This window comes from Parasteatoda tepidariorum, chromosome 4 (genome assembly GCF_043381705.1).
Source record: "Parasteatoda tepidariorum isolate YZ-2023 chromosome 4, CAS_Ptep_4.0, whole genome shotgun sequence".
Classification (NCBI taxonomy): domain Eukaryota; kingdom Metazoa; phylum Arthropoda; class Arachnida; order Araneae; family Theridiidae; genus Parasteatoda; species Parasteatoda tepidariorum.
Window position 1 is genome coordinate 26567387 of NC_092207.1, and position 23741 is coordinate 26591127.

The window sequence follows — 23741 nt, forward strand, 5'->3', positions numbered from 1 at the left end:
CATCTATAACAATGGGCTCGCCCAGGTTTTCATGGTTTCTCGCCCAGGAACAATGTTTTCATGGGGCACATTAGGACCCATAATCCTCATAGAACAATCCCTGACGTCTGTAAGCTACTTGAACATAGTTGCAGACCAGGTTCACCCATTCATTGCAACAGTTTTTCCAGCGGGGAATGGTGTTTACCATCAGGATAATGCACCATGTCATAAGGGTCGAATCGTCGAGGAACATTCCAGTGACTTTTAAGTCATGTCTCGGCCTCCAAATTCACCTGACCTTAATCAAATAGAGCATTTGTGGTCCTACTTGGAAAATCCAATTCGTGCAGCCACGCTACCTCCTCGCAATGTGAGGGAATTGCCGGACCAGTTGGTGAGCGCTTGGTACCAGATACCACAGACTACCTATCACCACCTAGTGGAATCCATGCCACTATGCGGGTGTTAGCAGTTTTGAGGGCTAAAGGTGGCCCTACATGTTATTAGCAGGGTGGTCATAATGTAATGGCTCTTCGGTGTATATATATATATATATAATAACTTTTTTGCATTTTTTACTTACGTGCGATAGTAAGAACTATGGTTTTGAAAACCAGAATTTCCGTAAAACCATTACTGACTGAGAAATTAGGAAATTAACGGTTTAAATACGGTATATTTTGGTTTTGTTACCAAAGGTGTTTTGATTTTGATTATCAGAAATATTATTACCACACAGTACGGTAATCGTATAAGAAATTTTTTTTTCTTCATGCACAACTTATAAGGACATAGCACAACTTATAAGGACATACTCAGCGACGTAGCGTCTGAAAAAGCAAACGTTATTTTATGAAGATCCTCATGTTGAGCGATAAAGTGTGATGTTATTGTTCTGGAAAATGTTACGAACGTTTCTTTGCTATTTTATAATACCTTTTGTCTTGAAAGATATAATGTGATACTATTTTTCTTTACAATAATAGCTTAATTATTATACCTCTATTTTGCTTTTCATACATTAAGAAAATGTAACTAATAAACTATTCACAATTCTCCAGTGAATGTTGGAGGACAATTAAAAATTGCGAAAGAAATGAAAATATCAGAACAGTTCTTAACTGCAATTATGAACTAGAAAAGCTCAAGAAAACACTTTGTCATAAAATGTAAGCGGATTATCGAAACTACAATTAAAAAAAATGCTTACCAGGCCTGTGAAGGACTTTTTGAGGTAAACCTCACCAGTATCCTTGTTGATTTGGAAATAATCCGATCCATCAACATACTTTGCGGGTTCGATACCATATTCGATGGGATCGTTATCTTCATCACGTGTCCTTACGGTGGTGATTCGAGTACCTGTAAGAGTTAAAGCACATTTGTTTGAATATAAAAGTTGAGGATTCTGTGTTTAAGTAAAATATTTTGTAATAAATAAATTACAGGAAATAGATGATTTAAAATCAAATTTTTATGAAAGTTGTAAAAGTTTATAAGTGTAACGGATTTATTTTCAATTTAGAACAAAAAAAAAAGAAAAAACTTTTCTTTAAAAATTGTTCTTATAACTACACTGTTAGAATTTTCATTCTGAAACTGCGGTAAAATAACCGGCAGCAGTCTGTTCGCCTAATTAGCAGTAAAATTTACGGTAAAGAACGTTATTTATCTTTACGGTTTTGGAACCAAATACAACTAGTATGATTAAAAACCGTGAATGCAAAACTTTACGGTTTTCAACTATTTACAACTAACATGCTTTCAAAACCGAAAAAAAGCTATTTGGCTAGACTCAGTGCTGCCATTTATGAGTAAAAAAATTTATCATGTTCTAATAGTCCAGGGTTACAAATTGGGGAATGCAACAGACTAGAAACTCTTTATGTGTTGAAGAAAATGGTGGAAATAGTGTGGTGTCAACACTGGGAATCGAATCCCCGTTTTGTCGGTCAAGAGATTGATATATTAGCCTTCTCGGCTATTCTCTATGGCAGCTACAAGGAGCTAAGTAGCTTTATTAGGTGAGCCTAGTTGGCGCGATAAAATTCTGGTTTTTTAACCGTACTAGATGAAAGTAGTCAATAAACGGTTTTTCTCACTGTTAACAGTTTGAATACTGTCTATTTTTTGTGGCTATTTGACTGTTTTGTTTGAATATGGTGAAATAAAAATTAAATAAATTGTTATTTAATCATTTCTTTTCTAACAGTGTAATATATGTAAAGAAAAGGTGGCATGAAGCCAAAATTATTTATATAACTAGTTTGGTAGAAACCAAATGAGTTATTTTTTTTTTGTAAAATCATCAAAATGAAATCGAGCACTATAACTATATTTATTTTATTTCACGTTATTGCACATTACATATTACACATTATTAAGGCTACATGGGAAATATATTTGTTCAAAATACGTAAACATAAAAAAGATAATGGTAACAGATAAGAATTTTTATCGTATCAGCCCTGGAAAGTATCAACCAATAGAAAAGAAAAACTATTTGAAAAATATTTATAGAAGAATTTTATGAGTTCAATTACTTTTAAAAATTACACATTCTCATACAACAATTTTATTTTTCCATTTCCAAATGACACCGAGTTATAAAAATAACCCGGCTACGCAAATAAATTTTTATTACAAAATTTATAAACATTTTAAATAAAGTTGGCATTTTAGTTTAAGTCATAAAATCAAATAATAATTTATCTAGCTTTATTCGCTTCACAGTTTTCCTCAGAATATATTTTATTATCGCATTCCATACTAAAATTCATCAAAACGTACTTAATGAGAGTTTTCGCCTATATGCGGATTAGAAAGAAAAAAATTTTATATCAAAATTTTTTTATAATTGTTTATGCGATTACTTTTCCCAGTTGTCTCTAACACGAACTTAAGTAAATTATAAACATAAGCTTTAAAATAGGCACACTACTTTAAGAATAAATAATTTTTAATACTTTCTAAATACTTTACACAAAAAATAGCAAAAAATTTTAGCTTTTCCTTGTTGATTTTAATACTGTAATTTATTTGCTGCAAAAAAAGAAAAAAAAATTTAACTACTGTATTTCTATTTTATTTTTCGAGATATCTTTATACCTCTGACAGAAAAAGCTTTACTTTTGAACAATGGAAATCAACAAGACAACATGGAACAAAATGTTTTTTTTTTCTCTTTCTTTTCTTTAAGAAAAAGAATGCCTGATTAAATGAATAATTCCGTGTTTAAATGAACATCAGTCTTAAAATTCCTTTGTTTGTTCTTTGACCTAAAGCTTTTGGCACTAAGTCTATAATTTGTGTATATTTTTAGCATCATATTATCCCCCAGAATGATGATATGTTGTAGAATAATGCTGATTCTGGGGAGTTATTATTATTTTTAGGCATGCACTTATGTGTTATCTTGAAAGAAAAATAAGCCAAGCCTACACCTGGCATCATAATAGAAATCCGGAGACATTTTAATCGGATCTTTTCCTTCTTCTTTTTTAGAAATTTTGAAAATTTTTGCTCCTCTCTTTTCTAACAAATTTGCTCGACCGAATTTTATTTAGTTTGAATTGATTTTTTAAGAATTTAGTAAGAAGAGAGAATTTGATCAATTGACGGAAAAGTAATTGATGCTAAAAACTAACATGTTCTTGGGTAATTTCTAATGATTTTTTTTTTAAAAAAAGGCTTGCGCTACTAATTCCAATGAAAAAATATTATATCAAATAAAAAAAATAATAACAATTTTTTGAGCGAACGATTCTATACAAAGCAAATTTTTGTAATCGTTTTCCAGCATTTAATATTAAATGTTCGTTTTAGAATGAAATTAGAGGCATTAAAAATAAATTTAAAGTAGTCATTCATAATGCATTAATTTATTTTTAATTTATATCAAATCTGGAGGTAAAGATTAAGGCAAATTTCGCCTATACTGTAACATTAGAGGACAAAACCCTTGAGTAGCTTAAACGTTAACCAAACTATAATATACTTCGGTAAAAATATTTACTTCCAGAAAGTTACTTATTTCATTCAAAAATATAAATTCAAATTAGAATACATAAATAAATAAATTCTGTAAATAATAAAAGTAATTTTTTGAGAAAACAATTCTATACAAAACTAAATTTAATAATCGTTTTCTATTCGACAATATTAAACCTTTCTTATGAATAAAATATGCGTATAACATTAGAGGACAAAACCCTTGAATAGCTTAAACGTTAACCCAACTATAATACAATCGAACTCGTTTATAACGAGCTCGGATTTAACGAGAACTCGGATTTACCGAGGGAAACGAGAATATTTGGTTGGATCAATGTTAAGTCTATGGAACAGAAGTCGCTTTTAACGAGCAAGACCCGGTTTTAGCGAGCAATATTTTTCTGTCTTGAAATCTTTTTTTGAAAATGATAAGAAATGCGCGCGAAATAAAAAAAAAAAAACCGCGAACTTAAACTTCAAAGTAAGCTAACAAACTACTATTTTAAATATGTAGATTAATGAAAAAAATAAATGTTTTGGTAAGAATCTTTTCCTTTATTTTTCTTTCCGTTTATTGCTTCTTTCCTTTAAGACTGTAGCGCAACTAAAAAATTTTTGCTGGTGGGGGGAGGGGATAGTTGTCATTAAATTAAGAAAAGTATTTAATTAAATTAATTAAAGTAAGTATTAATTAAATTTTATGTAAACTCAATAATTTGATCTCCCAACCTCCCCCCCCCTCCCTCTTCTGGCTGCACGCCTGCCTTAAGGACCCGTTTATTACGAGCACTCGGATTTAACGAGTACATGTTACGGTCCCTTTGTGCTCGTTATAAACGAGTTCGACTGTATACTTCTGTTAAAATATTTACTTCCAAAAAGTTACTTATTTCATTCAAAATTATTAATTCAAATTAGAAAATATAAATAAGTAAATTGGGTATAATATGTAAATTGGGTAAAAAACACAACTACTTCCACTTCGAAAATTTTACTAGGAATAACATTTACCATTTAGTTTAATTAATAAGCTGAGTTTTAAATATGTTTACTAAATTCATAAACTTAGATAAAACAACAAAATAAATTATTTCAAAAGGAACTAGACTAATACAATTCCAACCTGCCGAGTAGCAACTTATAACAACACACTTCGTTTAATGTTTACTTGTTGCTATAAATCAGGTTCGCAGAAAATGCTGTTTCCTAGTTAAATTTAGTAGGAATAACACGACCTGTGACGTAGGCTATAGTATACCCAATTCTGTAAATAATAAAAGTAATTTTTTGAGCAAACAATTCTATGCAAAACTAAATTTAATAATCGTTTTCTATTCGACAATATAATACCTTTCTTATGAATAAAATAAGCGCAGACACGTGGGGAAAAAAGGTAACGATTCATTTTACATTATTTCATAAAAAAATTGAACTTAATTTGGAAGCATATTTTAAACTATAAAAAAACTTCGAATTCAGATTTTTCTATACATCATCGTTATATAAGCATTAATTGAAAACTCGATACTTTTTTTTAAAAAATTTATCTTGAAAAAGTACCAAAATATTGTTCTAAACCTCTTAAGCAAAAGTTTAAATTGAATCTATGGGTTTGATTACGCACTGGTTGTAAAAATCATAGAGTTTTAAATTTAAATGATTTCAGAAATTACTCATTATTCGTTATTCACGTTTCAGAAGACGATAATTAGAAGAGGAAATATTAGGTAATCAAAGAGTAGTAATTCGAAAAGATCTATGCATTAAAAACTAAATAATGGAACAAGAAGGTGAAATGCAGTCTGCAAGTCAGTCACACTAACTACAACAGGTTTTCTGTTCTGTGGATTTCAGAAGGAAATTCCAATTTATTGCTCGATACTCTCAAAAATTTAACGATTAAATCATATCACGTACCATGTTGTGACTTTGTCGTTTGGAACCTTTTGATTTGTGAGTTAAGACTCTTTTTTTTTTAAAGTTTAGGCAGTTTTTGACTGTGACCCTTTCAACTCAAAAGATTCTCTATAAAACGAGATTTTGCACTCACAGCTGGCAAAACATTTGGAAAAAAAAGGAAGAAAAAAGAAAATTTATCTTCAATTTCAAAAATTGATAAGAATTGGTGAATTTTTTAAAAAGAAAATCCTCACGTTCCCACATTTTATCTTACTCTATTGTACACGTATTTCGCAATAAAACCGATTTACAACGGCCTATGCCAGAAATCGGCAGTAAATATTCTGAAGAAATTCAGTTGAGGGAAAAAGGCCTTAATTAAATGCTTACAAGAAAGTTACAAAGTTTAAGAACAAGCGTAATTATGTCTATAAATCAAAGGAATAAAATTGATTTAGTATCGCTTCCAGGTATATCCTATTGCTTTTTAAACAGCCATCAGAGACTATCAAAATCTCAAGAGCTTCATGAATTGTGTATCTTTTAGCTATTAGCCATCCTACTTTTCGAAGGGCATAAGAATAAAATTGCATAAATAATAAAAAGAAGGGTCTACTGATAATAAAGAGAAAGAAGAAGAAAACTATTTTCTATCTTTGATTCGCCTCAGAACCTATAATGCCAAGCTTTGGGAAGTCTATTTGGAATCTTTTCCATGGTGCAGCAAGCTCGACTGATTTTGCATAACCTGTTTCTGGGTTCTTTCTGGATATTCTCATCCGCTTTAACGATGGAAAAACCTGAGATTTTAAGCGGAACGCAATTTTCATGACCTCGATTGTCTAATTGATCTCCTCAGGAGTATTAGTGAGAAAAGTTATTATAGGATGATATAGTTAAAACCAAAATTATGCAATTTGCTTATGACACAGATAAAGAGTATAATTAGATTGATTCATAGAATGTTAGTATGGACAAACCCATACTAATATTCCTTAAATCTATCACATTGATTTAAAGTTCAGATAGTTAACATATATTTTTTGATAGTTAGCCGTTAGCACTTTATAGTTAGTTTTTATTGTTACTAGAATAAATGAAAACATAAAAATTTAAAAAACAAAAATACAGAAGGTGAAAATAGGTTTATAAAAATGCGAATTATCAACATATAAAACTGTTAAACATATCAACAACGAAAAACAAATAATATAAAATTTAAAGTCAATTACTATTTAGGTCAACAATGAAAATTTTTATTTTAGTTACTTTTTATTAAATAATTGCAATTAATATAAATATGTACATATATATGACGGAATCACAATACTAAGTTGCAAAATATAAGAGAAATTTCTTCTCCCATATAAAACTAAAATTAATTAATTAAATTTAATTAATGAATTAATATTTGAACAAACTGTATTAACATCAAGTGCCATCCACTGCAATTTTAAAAAAATGTATTTGCAATTGAGTGGACCAATAAAAAATATTTTATTGACGATTGAACATATGAACAAGATATATAAATATATATAGGAAGAGTGTGAACTAATAGTAAGAATTAAATAAGAAGAAGAATATAGAAAAGTTTCGCGATACAATAGAATGGTTTCATAAAAAATAGTTCGATTGCATTTTATTGCTCAAAAAATACCTCATAAATATTACTCAGAATTATGTTTTGTTTTTCTTGCAACACTTGAAAAATTTCCCTTTCATATTTAATCTTTTTTAGTACTAAATTTAATTCGGCGATTTATCTGCTAAATAATTTTGTTTATTATATGCATGTTTGGAATTTATATGAAAAATGTTTTTTTTTTTTCATTAAAGAAAAGTTAGCTATTAATGAAAAGCTATCAGTCAGGTAAAGAAATTAATTAAACACAATATATTAGATAAGTTTAATGACGTATGAGCAAAACATGGCAAGCAATATTACCATCACTATCTATTTTGTAAGTTAAAATTAGTTCATAATTGCTAACAACTAGATAATATAAAACTGACATCAATTCCAGCTATAGTTGCAAACGAATACCTTTTAATTTGGCTTTAGGTCATTTCTAACTTAACGAGTAGGCAACCACTTAGCTTTTTTTTTCATTACAAAATCGACTATATTTAAATGTGTTATCGTATGAGAATGGTTTCTCAAGAATAACGTGTGTTAACTGCCACGAGGTAAAAATATTTTAAAATTAATATTGGATTGTTGGATAGTATAAAAAAATATTTAATTTTCAAATTTATTTTCTTTTTATAAATTGCTTTTTTAAGGCAGTGGAAAGTTAAAGGATTTTCAAACGCTATGTATCTAAATTTTTAATCAAAATATTTTGTACGACATATGAATATGTACACTTCAAAAACTGCAAAACAGAATTAAAAGACAAAAATATACTAAAATTCATAATTTGTGTTTTAAGTTTAGAAACATACATTATAAGTATTATAAAATCGAAAATTTAACTAAGACAGTAGACATTATAGTAATTAGGTGAGTTGTACTAAATTTATCCAACATTATATACTCTAATTACAAAGTAAGAGTTTAAACTAATAATTTTATATCGGAAATCCACGCATTAGCATTAATAATTAAGAATTTAATTTTTTTATTGTATTTTTCTCGATACAATAGCTTTTAAAATTCGACCTGAATTACAGTGTTCGAATTGTCCTCATGTTCGCTGTTGTTGCAAAAAAAGGTGACTTAGTCCTTGAGTTCGCTGAGGAAAAAGCCTTTCTAATGCTAACAACAAAGAAGAATACGATTGGGTCCACTGATAAACAATAGCTAAGAATATTCGAAAGCGCACGAACACCCTTGCATAAAAGCAACAAAGGCCGTATCAAAACTCGAGTCCAGAAATGTCTTAGAGCGACATCCTGACAGGATGTTTAACTTCAAGGATATTTTGAATTAGAAGTTTCATTCGATCACCTGAAAGTTTGCTAGTTTCTGCATTTAAACCCTTTAACCCCTTAACGATAGGTTAATTTTCAAGAAAACGGTCATATTTTTCTTTATCCCTGAAAATTATATAAAAATATGTGTATGAACAATATATATATTCATTTTTAATTTGTTTTTAGCTTGAAATTTAAAAAAAAAAAAGAAATCGGACATTTAGGTTTACTATGACTTAATGTTTGTTTCCCAGCAGGCAAGGAAAATTTAAATTTTTTTTTAAACAAGAAGAATTTGATTAAACTTACGTATAATATAAATAAAGATTAGTAGTTTTTTCTTGTGTGATAAATTTCAAAGCATGAGATACAGAGGCCAACGTCACAATCTGGACAGTAGTACCGAGTTTCCTTCCTACATCTCTTATTGTTTTCATCTCTTCTAATAAAATAAACTATCTACAAGTACCTTAAAAATATCCTGGTACTGCCATCTGGTGTGCAAAATGAAAAATAAAATGCTTTCCAGGCAAAAGAAATGAATTAGTTTTATTCTTATTGGCTCGTTACTACTGAACACTCCAGCCCGGAAATACCACGGGAGTGAGAAATAGAGAGCGAAACCTCACCCCGTAATTTTCACGGGAGCGAGAAGGAAGGGGTTAAGAGCCCAATGTTAGTTTAGAGTCCTTTGCAAGAACTTTTTTATTCTGTTACTTCTGTTTTGCTAATTTATAATAAGTAATTGATAAGTTACTAAAAGCTAATGTAGGACTGATGAGACTAACAATGCAACAAGTAAGACTAACAGGGTAAAACTAATGTCTTAATGAGTTTTTATTCTTGAGATTTTTACCATATTAAATTTGAATCTTAAAATAACTATTTTTAACCCTAAATTGCTACATATTTCGACTTTTATCAGTTTTGCGAAGTGCTTAAAAGTGCTAATTTAAAAAGTGCTTAATTTCTTCTTTTCGAAAATTAGATTTTTTTTCTTTACCCTGCCAATTTTCGGCACGTAACATGCAAAAGCGTGCTTTTCACATTATTCTGTTCAACATTTTCACGATACATTCAACCACAATCCATTCCGGCCTTCCGTCGGTCCATAGCGTATGAAAGCGGCAATCATTTTACAGGTTTGATGAAATATTTGCGAGTCCGCATGTGAGTCTACTGAGCTGAAGTTCGGAAAGATTTTAGCACTCTCATGCATAACTCTGCTGCATTTTGCTAGATACGCTCAATTACTTCATTTCCACGCTCATTTTTCGAACCGAAAATTCTCTCGATCTTTTTAGGGTGGCTAATATAATCACGAAAAGAGTTCTTTGTCAGAAACTAGTTATTTTATCGTGATCATGTAAGGTCTTTGAAAATTATTTTGCATTTTCTTAATGTATATAGTGCTTAAATATATTTTTTGAGTGCTTAAAAAGTACTTAAAAGGTGCTTATTTTTTGTTGAAAGATTTGGCTACGCCCCCAGTAAAAGACTGCAAACGTTAAACTTCATTACTTATCTCATTTTTAATAATAATTTAAGACTATTTTCATCAAGCAACGCTATTTTTTGGCATTAATAAAAGAAATATAAAAGTAAGGCGTTTTTATTTGTTGCCTTTTATGAGTCAAATAATCAGCCACAGAATCGCACTTATTTAAGTTAGGGTTTACATTGCTGGAAAAGAGCTAAAAGTCACTGAAGAAAGTTATAAAACTTAGGAAAAAAAGGACACTTAGTTTTATTTTATAATATAGCTAGAGATAATGACGTAATAAAATCAAAAGGAAAATTAAATAGAAAAATACATTACACATTACTTTATGTGTCATAATAAGATTTCAGAATAAAGTAAGGTGGCGAAATAGCATAAAGCCGGTACAATTACCTTCCTATTTTTCTTGTAATTTGAGAACTACTCAAGTCTATTTCTTTAAAAGCTAAAATTCTACCTCGTTCGCCTTCCGTTAAAAGAGTTCCCCTTGGCATTGTTTGTGCAAACTCTGCCAAAATCTGATTTTATCCAACTCGGATTTGCTTTTTGTACAGGAGCAAACCGCTTTCTCGCATGTTTTATGTTTAACGATAACGTTCCACATTTACAAGTAGAAAATAAATTTGCATCCATAACAGAGGTGTTTCATATATTAGGCGACTTTTTGCTTGTCTCTATGCTTTTTTCCAGCTCTGTATATTTTATCAACGTCAACGACCAACCTATCCAAGTAATTGATTTAATGTAATAAATAGCTATTGCCAGGAGAAAAATCAACTTGTAATTTTGAATAAATTTTAATGAATTCATTTATTTAAAAAAAATAACTCAAATATCAAAATCGGCCCCGATTATTGGAAAAAGAATCATATTAATATAGAAGTCAAGTAATTTGAGTATAGTTAATCTGTGACGTTATAATAAAAGGGAAATGTTTACCACAGCTTTAACTTCCGACATAGCTTAACGCTAAGCTATAATCAAGGATATTTAAGTCAGCATTGCGGTCAGAAAAATGAATGCAACAGCCTTAGTATCAATTTAGATGATATACTAGACCATGAAAGCTAATTCATTCTCGCATTCCTTTTTCTGCGTCTAAAATTAAAAAGCCTCGATGAACTGTTACTCGTTGGTAATAAATTAAAGAAATAGCTTGGCGTAATGGTTGTGCAAAATTTTGGATTAATATATTGAGTAATGCATTGTAAGAAACAAATATATTGACTTGAAATTTATGTATCAGGTAAAAAGCAAAAATAAAAGGTCAGATAAGGTAAATTCTCTTTTAAAACTGCTTTATTATTATTTTTTAATTGTAACGATAGAAAATTATTGAAAAATTGGAATTTTTAAATTAATGTCTTCCATTACATTATTTTAAAACATACACTACATAAGTATTTTAAGGTAAAGTAAAATGGAGATTGGTCTTTTTGGATTAATATAATATGAAATATAATGTAATGAATAAAACAAGTTAGTCAAAAAAATTTCTTAGAACATTCTTGTTTTGCAATCCATATCGCGTATAGTTTAAAAAAAAAAAAAAAAAAAAAAAAAAAAAAAAAAAAAAAAAAAAAAANGAACACCCTTGCATAAAAGCAACAAAGGCCGTATCAAAACTCGAGTCCAGAAATGTCTTAGAGCGACATCCTGACAGGATGTTTAACTTCAAGGATATTTTGAATTAGAAGTTTCATTCGATCACCTGAAAGTTTGCTAGTTTCTGCATTTAAACCCTTTAACCCCTTAACGATAGGTTAATTTTCAAGAAAACGGTCATATTTTTCTTTATCCCTGAAAATTATATAAAAATATGTGTATGAACAATATATATATTCATTTTTAATTTGTTTTTAGCTTGAAATTTAAAAAAAAAAAAGAAATCGGACATTTAGGTTTACTATGACTTAATGTTTGTTTCCCAGCAGGCAAGGAAAATTTAAATTTTTTTTTAAACAAGAAGAATTTGATTAAACTTACGTATAATATAAATAAAGATTAGTAATTTTTTCTTGTGTGATAAATTTCAAAGCATGAGATACAGAGGCCAACGTCACAATCTGGACAGTAGTACTGAGTTTCCTTCCTACATCTCTTATTGTTTTCATCTCTTCTAATAAAATAAACTATTTACAAGTACCTTAAAAATATCCTGGTACTGCCATCTGGTGTGTAAAAGGAAAAATAAAATGTTTTCAAGGCAAAAGAAATGAATTAGTTTTATTCTTATTGGCGCGTTACAACTGAACACTCCAGCCCGGAAATATCACGGGAGTGAGAAATAGAGAGCGAAACCTCACTTTCACGGGAATGAGAAGGAAGGGGTTAAGAGTTCAATGTTAGTTTAGAGGCCTTTGCAAGAACTTTTTTATTCTGTTACTTCTGTTTTGCTAATTTATAATAAGTAATTGATAAGTTACTAAAAACTAATGTAGGACAGATGAGACTAACAAGGTAACAAGTAAGACTAACAAGGTAAAACTAATGTCCTTATGAGTTTTTATGCATGAGATTTTTACCATATTAAATTTGAATCTTTGAATAACTATTTTTTACCCTAAATTGCTACACATTTCGACTTTTATCAGCTTAGCGAAGTCGAGATGTCACTGTAAACAGTTTAACAAAGTAAAACGTGGTGTGTAGCGTTTTTAAAAAGTGCTTATATGTGCTTCTCTTCGATTTTCGTTTTTTAAAAGCCCTTAAAGGTGCTTTATTCATGGGGTGTTTTTAAAAAGTGCTTAATTTTTTCTTCTCGAAAATGAGATTTTTTTTTCTTTATCCTGTCGATTTTCGGCACGTAACATGCAAAAGCGTATTTTTCACATTGTTCTGTTCAACATTTTCACGATTCATTCAACAACAATTCATTCCGGCCTTCCGTCGGTCCATAGCGTATGAAAGCGGCAATCATTTTACAGGTTTGATGAAATACTTGCGAGTCCGCATGTGCGTCTACTGAGCTGAGTTCGGTAAGATACTAGCACTCTCATGCGTAACTCTGCTGCATTTTGCTAGATATGCTCAATTACTTCATTTTCACGCTCATTTTTCGAACCGAAAATTCTCTCGAATAGGTCTTTAAGGTGGCTAATATAATCCCGAAAAGAATTCTTTGTCAGAAACTAGTTATTTTATCGTGATCATGTAAGGTCTTTGAAAATTATTTTGCATTTTCTTAATGTAAATAGAGCTTAAATATATTTTTGAGTGCTTAAAAAGTACTTAAAAGGTGCTTATTTTTTGTTGAGAGATTTGGCTACGCCCCCTGTAGAAGTCTGCAAACGTTAAACTTTATTACTTATCTCCTTTTTAATAATAATCTAATAATATTTTCATTAAGCAACGATATTTTTCGGCATTAATAAAGGAAATGTAAAAGTAAAGCGTTTTTATTTGTTCTCTTCTATGAGTCAAATAATTAGCCACAGAATAGCACTAATTTAAGTTAGGGTTGGAAAACAGTAAAAAGTAACTGTAGAAAGTTATAAAACATATAGTTTAAGGACATATAGTTTAAGGACATAGTTTAAGGACTAAAAAAAGGACATATAGTTTTATTTTATAATATAGCCATAGATAATGACGTCATAAAATCAAAAGGAAAATGAAATAGAAAAATATATTACACATTACTTTATGTGTCATGATACGATTTCAACAAGTTGTAAGTTTTCAACAAGTTGTTTCAGTAAGTTGGCGAAATAGCATAAAGCCGGTACAATTACCTTCCTATTTTTCTTACAATTTGAGAACTATTCAAGCCTATTTCTTTAAAAGCAAAAATTATACCTCGCTTGCTTTCTGTTAGATGAGTTCCCCTCGGCATTGCATTGCATGTGCAAACTCTGCCAAAATCTGATTTTATCCAACTCGGATTTGCTTTTTGTACTGGAGCAAACCGCTTTCTCGCATGTTTTATGTTTGAAAATGACGTAATAAGTATCGACTTCATACTTTTACGTTAAATTTGCCATGATTTAAATAATGTGCGATATAAAATTAAAATTTTCATGCAAAAGCAATTAGGTTCTACCTTTGCAAGTAGAAAATAAATTTGTATATTCATCCATAACAGTGGTGTTTCATATACACCGAAGAGCCATTACATTATGACCACCCTCCATCTATAACAATGGGCTCGGTCAGGTTTTCATGGTTTCTCGCCCAGGAACAATGTTTTCATGGGGCACATTAGGACCCATAATCCTCATAGAACAATCCCTGACGTCTGTAAGCTACTTGAAAATGCATTCATGGCAGCAGTTTTTTCTGCGGGGGATGGTGTTAACCAACAGGATAATGTACCATGTCATAAGGGTCGAATCGTCATGGATTGGTTCGAGGAACATTCCAGTGACTTTCAAGTCATGTCTTGGCCCCCAAATTCACCCGACCTCCAATAGAGCATTTGTGGTCCTACTTGGAAAATCAAATTCGTGCTGCCACGCTACCCCCTCGCAATGTGAGGGAAATGCAGGACCAGTTGGTAAGCGCTTGGTAACAGATACCTCAGACTACCTATCAGCACCTTGTGGAATCAATGCCACTGCGGGTGCTAGCAGTTTTGAGGGCTAAAGGTGGTCCTACATGTTATTAGCAGGGTGGTCATAATGTAATGGCTCTTCGGTGTATTAGGCTACTCTTTCCTTGTCTCTATACTTCTTTCCAGCACTGTATATTGTATCAACGTCAACGACCAACCTATCCAAGTAATTGATTTAATGTAATAAATAGCCATTGGCAGGAGAAAAGTCAAATTGTAATTTTGAATAAATTTTATTTAAAATTTATTCCTATGAATTCATTTATTTAAAAAAAAAATAACTCAAAAGTCAAAATTTACGCCGATTACTGGTTAGAACCATATTAATATGGAAGTGAAGTAATATGAGTATAGTTAATATGTGATGTTATAATAAAGGGGAAATGTTTACCACAGCTTTAACTTCCGACATAGCTTAACGCTATAAGCCATTTTTAAGGATATTTAAGTCAGCATTGCGGTCAGGAAAATGAATGCAACAGCCTTAATATCAATTTAGTTAGATGATATAAGACCATGAATGTTAATTCATTCTCGCATTCCTTTTTCTGAGTCTAAAATTAAAAAGCCTCGATGAACTGTTACTCGTTGGTAATAAATTAAAGAAATAGATTGGCGTAGTGGTTGTGTAAAATGAACACTAATTTTGGATTAATATATTGAGTAATGCATTGTAAGAAACAAATATATTGACTTGAAATTTATGTATCAGGTAAAAAGCAAAAATAAAAGGTCAGATAAGGTAAATTCTCTTTTAAAACTGCTTTATTATTATTTTTTAATTGTAACGATAGAAAATTATTGAAAAATTGGAATTTTTAAATTAATGTCTTCCATTACATTATTTTAAAACATACACTACATAAGTATTTTAAGGTAAAGTAAAATGGAGATTGGTCTTTTTGGATTAATATAATATGAAATATAATGTAATGAATAAAACAAGTTAGTCAAAAAAATTTCTTAGAACATTCTTGTTTTGCAATCCATATCGCGTATAGTTTAAAAAAAAAAAAAAAAAAAAAAAAACAGTTGGATACACTTTAAANAAAAAAAAAAAAAAAAAAAAAAAAAAAAAAACTAAAATGAAAGAGGATTGGTTGATAGAATCGGCTTATTATTGACATGACTCAAGCTCGACTAGTGATGCTTCATTGACTTGTTTACTACCGTGCATTAGAAAAAACGACATATAAAAGAAAGAAGGGGGGAAAAAAAGAAGAGGTTTTTATAAATTTGTCATTATTGTATAATAATCTACATATTTGATTTTTTTTTTCAAATCTAAAATCTACTCTTTTTATTAGTTGTCTAAAATACTATTTTAGCGATAGTATAGGCAAGGGAAAGAAATTAAGAAAATGGTTCTCAAACCGTTTTCTTCACTATACCACTCAAATCCGATTACAGTGTTGATACGCAGACCTGGACAAGGGTGGGTCGGTTAAAATAGCCTACTGACAGAAAAAACCAGGAAACCAAGGGACATTTGAGTGGTTTTCATCTATATATAATACAGGAGCCACGGTTGTTCGCTTTACAATGAACCAGGTTCAAGTCCCAGCTGTGGCTTAGAGTACGAATTCTGTTCCCGGCTTGCATCGACCGCAGTGCTGACGTAAAATATCCTCAGAGGTAGACGGCTCATGAGCAAGACATCCCTTACCGCCGGGCTAAACCATTGGATGTTTTCGAGGTTTTCCTCTCCATGCAACCAAAATGTGAGTAAGTTCCATGAAAAAGTGTTCCACGAAAGCTAGTTTGTCCTAATGCTTAATCCATTAAATCCCTTGTCTTCTGGGTTTGGTTCCAAATTACAAGTCTACTGTATTGAACATTGATAGTCGTAAACTTAGAATCGGGTCTGCTGCTCAACGCCAGTTATAAAATATGAAATACGTGTAACACAAATGCTAATTATTTTCATTAAAAGAGATGATTCAGTTCTTTCTTTTTCTCTTCTGGTTTAGGTTCAAAATTACAAGGCTGCGACGTCGAACATTAAGATCCTAACATCTGATCGGCATTTTAAATTATTATCTTTATCGACTTTTCCTACCAGAAATGTAAACAATCATGAATGCTGAATTTGAATTCCTCAAAGTAAGAATTATTGTCTAAGGAATAAATTATACAAATGTATGCAAAAGAATATTACGAACCGCTTTGAAATTGACCGACCGGCTTAATATTCTTCCTTATATCGAAAACGAGTGGAAAAAAAAAGTGTGGGTGAGAGTAAACTTTAAGCCCACTCGGTCACTAAATGGGTTACTTCCTCGTGAAGACTGTTTTTCCTTGTCTGTTTCTTCTTGTGTGCTTTACACTCTATTGTTTAACAATTGCAAAAATTTCTCATAGGCACCATTTTACAGTTTTTACTATTTCGAAAATGCCGCTTAGCAAATCTGAGAAAGGGATGGTCAAATGTTCCTTTTTAAATTCCATTTATGTTATTTTACTCCATTAAATAATTTTAACGTATTTAAAACGAATGTATATTTTTGATGAACTCATAGTTATTTATCTTTTTACTTATTTTAGTTTGGACATATTTTAATTTACAACCTTATTTGGCACTATTTTATTGGAACTATTAAATACTAAAAAGACGGATGGGGTCTCTCGTTTTTATATTTTTTATTTCTCAGTAATTCTAAAAACAACTTACTGAAAGTATTGAGTATTCCTGACTTATCATAATTTGATTCAATTCAGGTGCTTAAATTATTCATGCGTTAAGCCTTATAGGAACGTATAATGCATAGGACCTTAAATTTAGATGACGGAAGGGTGGTGCTTTAGGGTATTTTAGTAGGTACCCCATAATCCCAGGTAGGTTTGAATATGAAGTACTCTTTGGTAGATATAAAGTACCAAAGTTTCATTAAAAAAACAAGGATATTTCAATGTATCTATAATTATTATTTATTTAGAAAAAGAAACTCAATTATCCAAGAAACTGTTGTATAAGTGTGATTGAAAAGTCAGTATTCTGCTCAATCAAATGTTTCCGTTAATCAAATCGAAAAAAATACTATAGAATTTTGACGATCGGGTCTCTAATATATTTTTATTAAATTAATTATGATTCTGAATTATTATGAATTATTATGAATTATTATGGCCACTTCAGATTTCCTAGGTGTGCAGTAATGTTCAGTCTTTCTAGTGTTCAAACACATAAAGCTGTGAAATAACACAAAATAATAAATTTTAAATAAATAAAATGAAAGTATTCAATACTTTTCTAAAAATTATGCTGTAAATAACTCACTTATCTGCAACAGGAAAGGGGAATGAAAATTTAAAATTCTTTGAAAAGTTTTATAACATGTTGGTGATAGTATTGCAACCAAGGAAAGCTCTAAAATAAACATTTAATAAAGCAAAGTTGTGATGACTTATAAAAAATAATAACTAATTAAAGAATTAATTCCTTGCGGAGTTCTTATTTTACAATGAAACCACTTATATTTGGGAATAATATGAAACACTGAAAATTTAAGTCTAAAAAAATGTAATTATCTCTTAAACTACATTTTTTTAACCACTTTAAGTTTTGAGAATAAGATCTCCTCAATTAAGACGTGCATGCCATAACAAAAAATTTTCTAGTTCTTCTTTTTCAAAATTTTAATCCAAATTTTTCCGCCCCATAAAGAGTTAAGTTTAAATTCTCCAGACATGTCTTGTTGTAACTGGATGTATGCAAAATTAGCTTAATGTGTTAAATTGATAAAAATTTTTGTAAAATATCTATTTTTAATTAAATTAATCATAGTTAAACTAAATGAATCATAATTAAATTAATTAAAATAAATAATTATTAGAATTATGCAGATTATACATTTCTTTGTCTGCTTATTTTATCGTTTTTGCTAATTAATTTTCAAAGTTAATTTGTCCCTTGCTAACCATTAAACTTATTAAATGCGAATCTGATGATTAGATTAAGGCACAGTGGACCAGCATCCAAGGTTTCGTGGCCAAAATTTGGGGTCTTTTATTTAGGAGTTTTTATGTATTGAATTGATAGTTAAAATTTTGAAATACACTTGAAATACTCAAAAAAAAAAACAAAATGGCGACTGAAATATGGCGAGCAAAAATAAAAAAAATAATATGGTACGTTTAAATAATTAAATATGTATAGCAAAGAAAATGTAATAATTTTTGTAATTTTATAATAAAAATGAAAAGCAAATTATATTTCCGAAGTAATATTACAAAATAACTCGAATTAATTACAAAATAACACAAAAACATGAAAAGAAACATAATTTTTGTTTTTCGGTATATTTTGTCCACCTTTGCAATACGTGCAAAATGGGGCAGGTTTTTTTGAAAGAAGAAACATCAAAGAAGACAACAAAAAAAAGTTAAGCTAATTACCTCGTAGAACTTTTTGGAACGAAGTTTCGAAAGTCATTCAAACATTGTAAAATGTCCAATAATAAGATATAAATTATAAGTTTGTCAAGAGTATTAACTAATCCAACAAATTGAAAAATTGTACTATAATTTCAGACTAATAACTCTGATAAAAATGTAACAGTAAGGTGAAATTCCTATATATATTTCTGAAATAAAAATTTAAAAAATACATTTAAAAAATTTTTTTGTAACATATTTTTCATTACATTGTACTCTCGTCGGTCCAAAAAGTAAATTATAATGTTTGGAATGATTATGAATACTTAATTTGGGCAACATTAAAACTGCCTACACATATTTTAGTTGAAAATTTACTTTTTGACTTTTGGCCAAAGATCATGGCCTTTTGGCCCACAGTGCAAGGTATCAAAAGTGATACATTTTTAATTTTGTCGACTGTGCATTCATATTAGGAAACATTAGCTTTTCTGCATCGTTTTGAAATTAAATATTAATTTCAAAAATATATAAGGCCTTAAATAGTTTTTAGACCGTAATATTTAAGCTTCTATGTTATGTTTTATGTAGATAAGGTTTTCGTTAACGTTATCTATTCTTAGTGGTTTATTTTAAACACGCAAACCTAGTTTTAGAAGCATCGATAGCTCTAAAATTAATTTTTGAGGAAACTGGAACATGTTTTTGGTATGGATTAGTTCCGCCTAACTGCATTTCAGAATTTGCACGTATTTACTGCTCATCCTGTAAGTAATTAACCACGAAACATTCAAATCTTTGTTAAAAAAGGGATTAGAGAACTCGGTTATTTTTTTTAAATGAACACTAATGGATTCGCATTATTTTTACACTATATCAAGAAAGTATTTAAAGATAATATTTTGAAGTAGAAACAGAAAAACATATCTTTTTTATGTTTCAAAAAAATGTTATACCGCTGGTTAACATTGCTCTCTTATCAGTGTTGAAACAAATAATTCAAACCGAAAAAATATAAAGATAATTTAAAAGTGTACCGATTGTCCAACTTTTTTATTTCAGAATAGTTTATTTTTTTCTTTCTAAACTGGGATTAATATATTCCAAATTTTTACATTATATCGAGAAAAATTTTAAAAATAAGTCTGAAATGCTAAATACAAATCAAGTTTTTTTAAAAAAATAATTAACTTTTTGCTTTAAATAGTGATGCATAAAAAGAAGAAAAAAATATGTGAAAAATTTAATTTTAGCGTTGATTTTTTCTTTTATATATAATTAACTTCGTATTAATAAACAGTGATTTTTTTTTACTAGTGTTGAAATAATTAAAATGACGAATTCAATATGAAAAATATGGAAATTTAAAAATCTATGCATTAAAACTTACCAATGTCCCAGTCTTCTTTAATCTCCCACTCTCTTTTGAAATCAAATACTGGAGGCGTGTTGTGGCCAGTGAATGCAGTTGCTACAAGATAAATAGGGGAATATTAAATAAAATTAGGTAACTGTATAATATAAAAACTTACAAAAAAAATTATTTCGAGTAAATTTTATTTTTCATTTTATAACCGACGTTAAACAGTCGAAGGAAATTCTAAATTTATTTATATAACTTCACCTTCGTAGCAGCCTTGTAATTTTAAACCCAACTCATAAGACAAGAGAACTCCTGAATCAAGCACTGAGGCAAACTAGCCTACGTGGAAGACTAACCAGCATTTGTGTTACATTGCGTTAAACCACGCAAAACCCTCACGGTTAATCCAACGGCAAGGGATTCTAACTTAAAATACGTCTACCACGGAGGATAGTTTACGTCAGCACTGTGGTCAGTGCGAGCAGGAAGCAGAATTCATATCAACCAGTATCCATTGGGATTCGAACCTAGGTCACTTCAATGGGAGGAGCACGCTCTATCCCCTTTCAACCACGGCTCTCATGTAAACTGTTGAACATTTAAGAAATAAGCAGAATAAACATAATAATAACAAAATTAAAGAGCACGAGTAAAACATTACCCCAACAGCGATTGTGGGCCAGGGGGAGGGGTTCGTTCATGAAAGTTAACGTTCGACAATTTCACGACCAATGGCATGATTGTGGAAATGTGGTCAGTATGACGCACAAGCCGCCTTTACTTTTTAGAGAAGATGTTACTCGTCGTTCTGAAACTGGGTGGGCTACAAGCCGTCACTGGAAATCTAACGTGGTCCTGTCCTTCTCAATGATAGCTCAGTGCCTTATCCAAAGGGTCATCGCGGGAATAACAAAATTACATAATAATTATTACATATTAAATATATAGTACATTGAAAAAATATCGGAAAAAAATTATCGTACTGCACGATAATGACATTTCTGATAAAAAAAAATTCTGGTAATAAAATCCCATTTAGTGTAAAGTTTTTAAAATTGTAGTTATATGCACCTGGGGATCTTTTATAACTTCTAATGTTTTAAAGATCTTCTAAAAAAATTATTTTTTCAAATATATTTTAAAAATGAGTTATATTTTAATCTATCTGTATAAATGCTTTTATGATTTATTTTTTGACCTTTAAATATGAATATAAATATGAATTTTGAAGGTTATACTTAATACGGGCAGCATCGCATTAAGAAACGGTTTTTCTATTTAACGAGCAAGAGTTTAAACTTTAAATAATTTAAATTGTTTTTATGGTTAAAGTTATTAATTATGCTAACATATAATCAATAAAATAACCAGTTTCAAGTGTTTTATTATTTATGTGTCAGTTAGTTGTTTTGGTAATAAATTATGTCCAAATCAATCGCATAGTATAGTATAGTATAGTATATATATATATATATATACATATATATATATATATCTATATATATATGGATCATTCTCACAAAAACAGTCATTTTCTTGTTTTACAACTTACGAAAAAAAAAATTTCAGGAAAAGTGTCCTTCAGAATGCAGGCTAACATAAGAATAGAAATAAAATTATCAATTTTTATTTTTTATTTATTTTAGGTAATTAAAATATACCAATACGTCATTCCCTCACTTGCCCCCACTGTTGATTTAAAAAAAGAAAAAAATTGTTTCTAAAATAAAAATTAAAAAAATTACAAATTCGTGTTTGTTATTTCAGAATATTGAAATATAGAATTCAGAAAATCAATTTAAAATATAATTTTTGATAAAAATATTAACACAGCACTATTTTAAACTTTGTCCCTAGTGTTTCGCGTCATTCCCTCACAACAATGTTCTTATCACCTGCAATCTTCTTAGAATAAAAATATTTTAATAAAAACTTCAGAAGTTAACAACTGGCATCATAGAACAAAATTGCAGTATGTTTCCATCTTCAACNGCAAAAATAAAAAAAATAATAGTACGTTTAAATAATTAAAAATAGCAATGAAAATATAATAATTTTTGCAATTTCATATTAAAAATGAAAAGCAAATTATATTTCCGAAGTAATATTACAAAATAACACGAATTAATTACAAAATAACGCGAAAACATGAAAAAAAAAACATAATTTTTGTTTTTCGGTATATTTAGTCCACCTTTGCAATACGAGCAAAATGGGGCAGGTTTTTTCGAAAGAAGAAACATCAAAGAAGACAACAAAAAAAAGTTTAGCTAATTACCTCGTGGAACTTTTGGGAGCTAAGTTTCGAAAGTCAGTCAAACATTGTAAAATGTCAAATGATAAGATAAAAATTATAAGTTTGACAAAGTATTAACTAATCCAACAAATTGAAAAATTGTGCTATGATTTCAGACTAATTTCTCTGATAAAAATGTAACAGTAAGGTGAAATTCCTACATATATTTCTGAAAAAAAATTTTAAAAGTTATATTTATAAATTTTTTTTGCAACATATTTTTCATTACATTGTACTTTCGTCGGTCCAAAAAATAAATTATAATGTTTGGAATGATTATGAATACTTAATTTGGGCTGCATTAAAATTGCCTACACATATTTTAGTTGAAAATTTTATTTTTTTCTTTTGGCCAAAGATCATGGTCTTCTGGCCCACAGTGCAAGGTATCAAAAGTGATTCATTTTTAATTTTTTCGACTGTGCATTGATATTAGGGAACATTAGCTTTTCTGCATCGTTTTGAAAATAAATATTAATTTCAAAAATATAAAAGGACTTAAATAGTTTTCAGACCGTAATATTTAAGCTTCTATGTTATGTTTTATGTAGATAAGGTCTTCGTTAACGTTATCTATTCTTAGTGGTTTATTTTAAACACGCAAACCTAGTTTTAAAAGCATCGATATCTCTAAAATTAATTTTTGAGGAAACTGGAACATATTTTTAGTATGGATTAGTTCCGCCTAACTGCATTTCAGAATTTGCAAGTATTTACTGCTCATCCTGTAAGTAATTAACCACGAAACAAGCTGATTTCAAATCTTTGTTAGAAAAGGGATTAAAGAACTCTGTTATTTTTGTTTAAATGGACACTTCGTATTATTTTTACACTATATCAAGAAAGTATTTAAAAATAATAT

At 29.6% G+C, this 23741-nt stretch overlaps 1 protein-coding gene across 1 annotated transcript in view; it reads right to left on the reverse strand.

Annotated features, from left to right (window-relative positions):
* Positions 1-23741, reverse strand: part of LOC107441235 (tyrosine kinase receptor Cad96Ca) — a gene marked incomplete in the record, with an annotated part of 80425 nt that overhangs the window by 24608 nt on the left and 32076 nt on the right. The window contains 1 exon segment of the mRNA XM_043051615.2: positions 1193-1344. Within this exon segment, the coding sequence (XP_042907549.1) occupies positions 1193-1344 (152 nt within the window).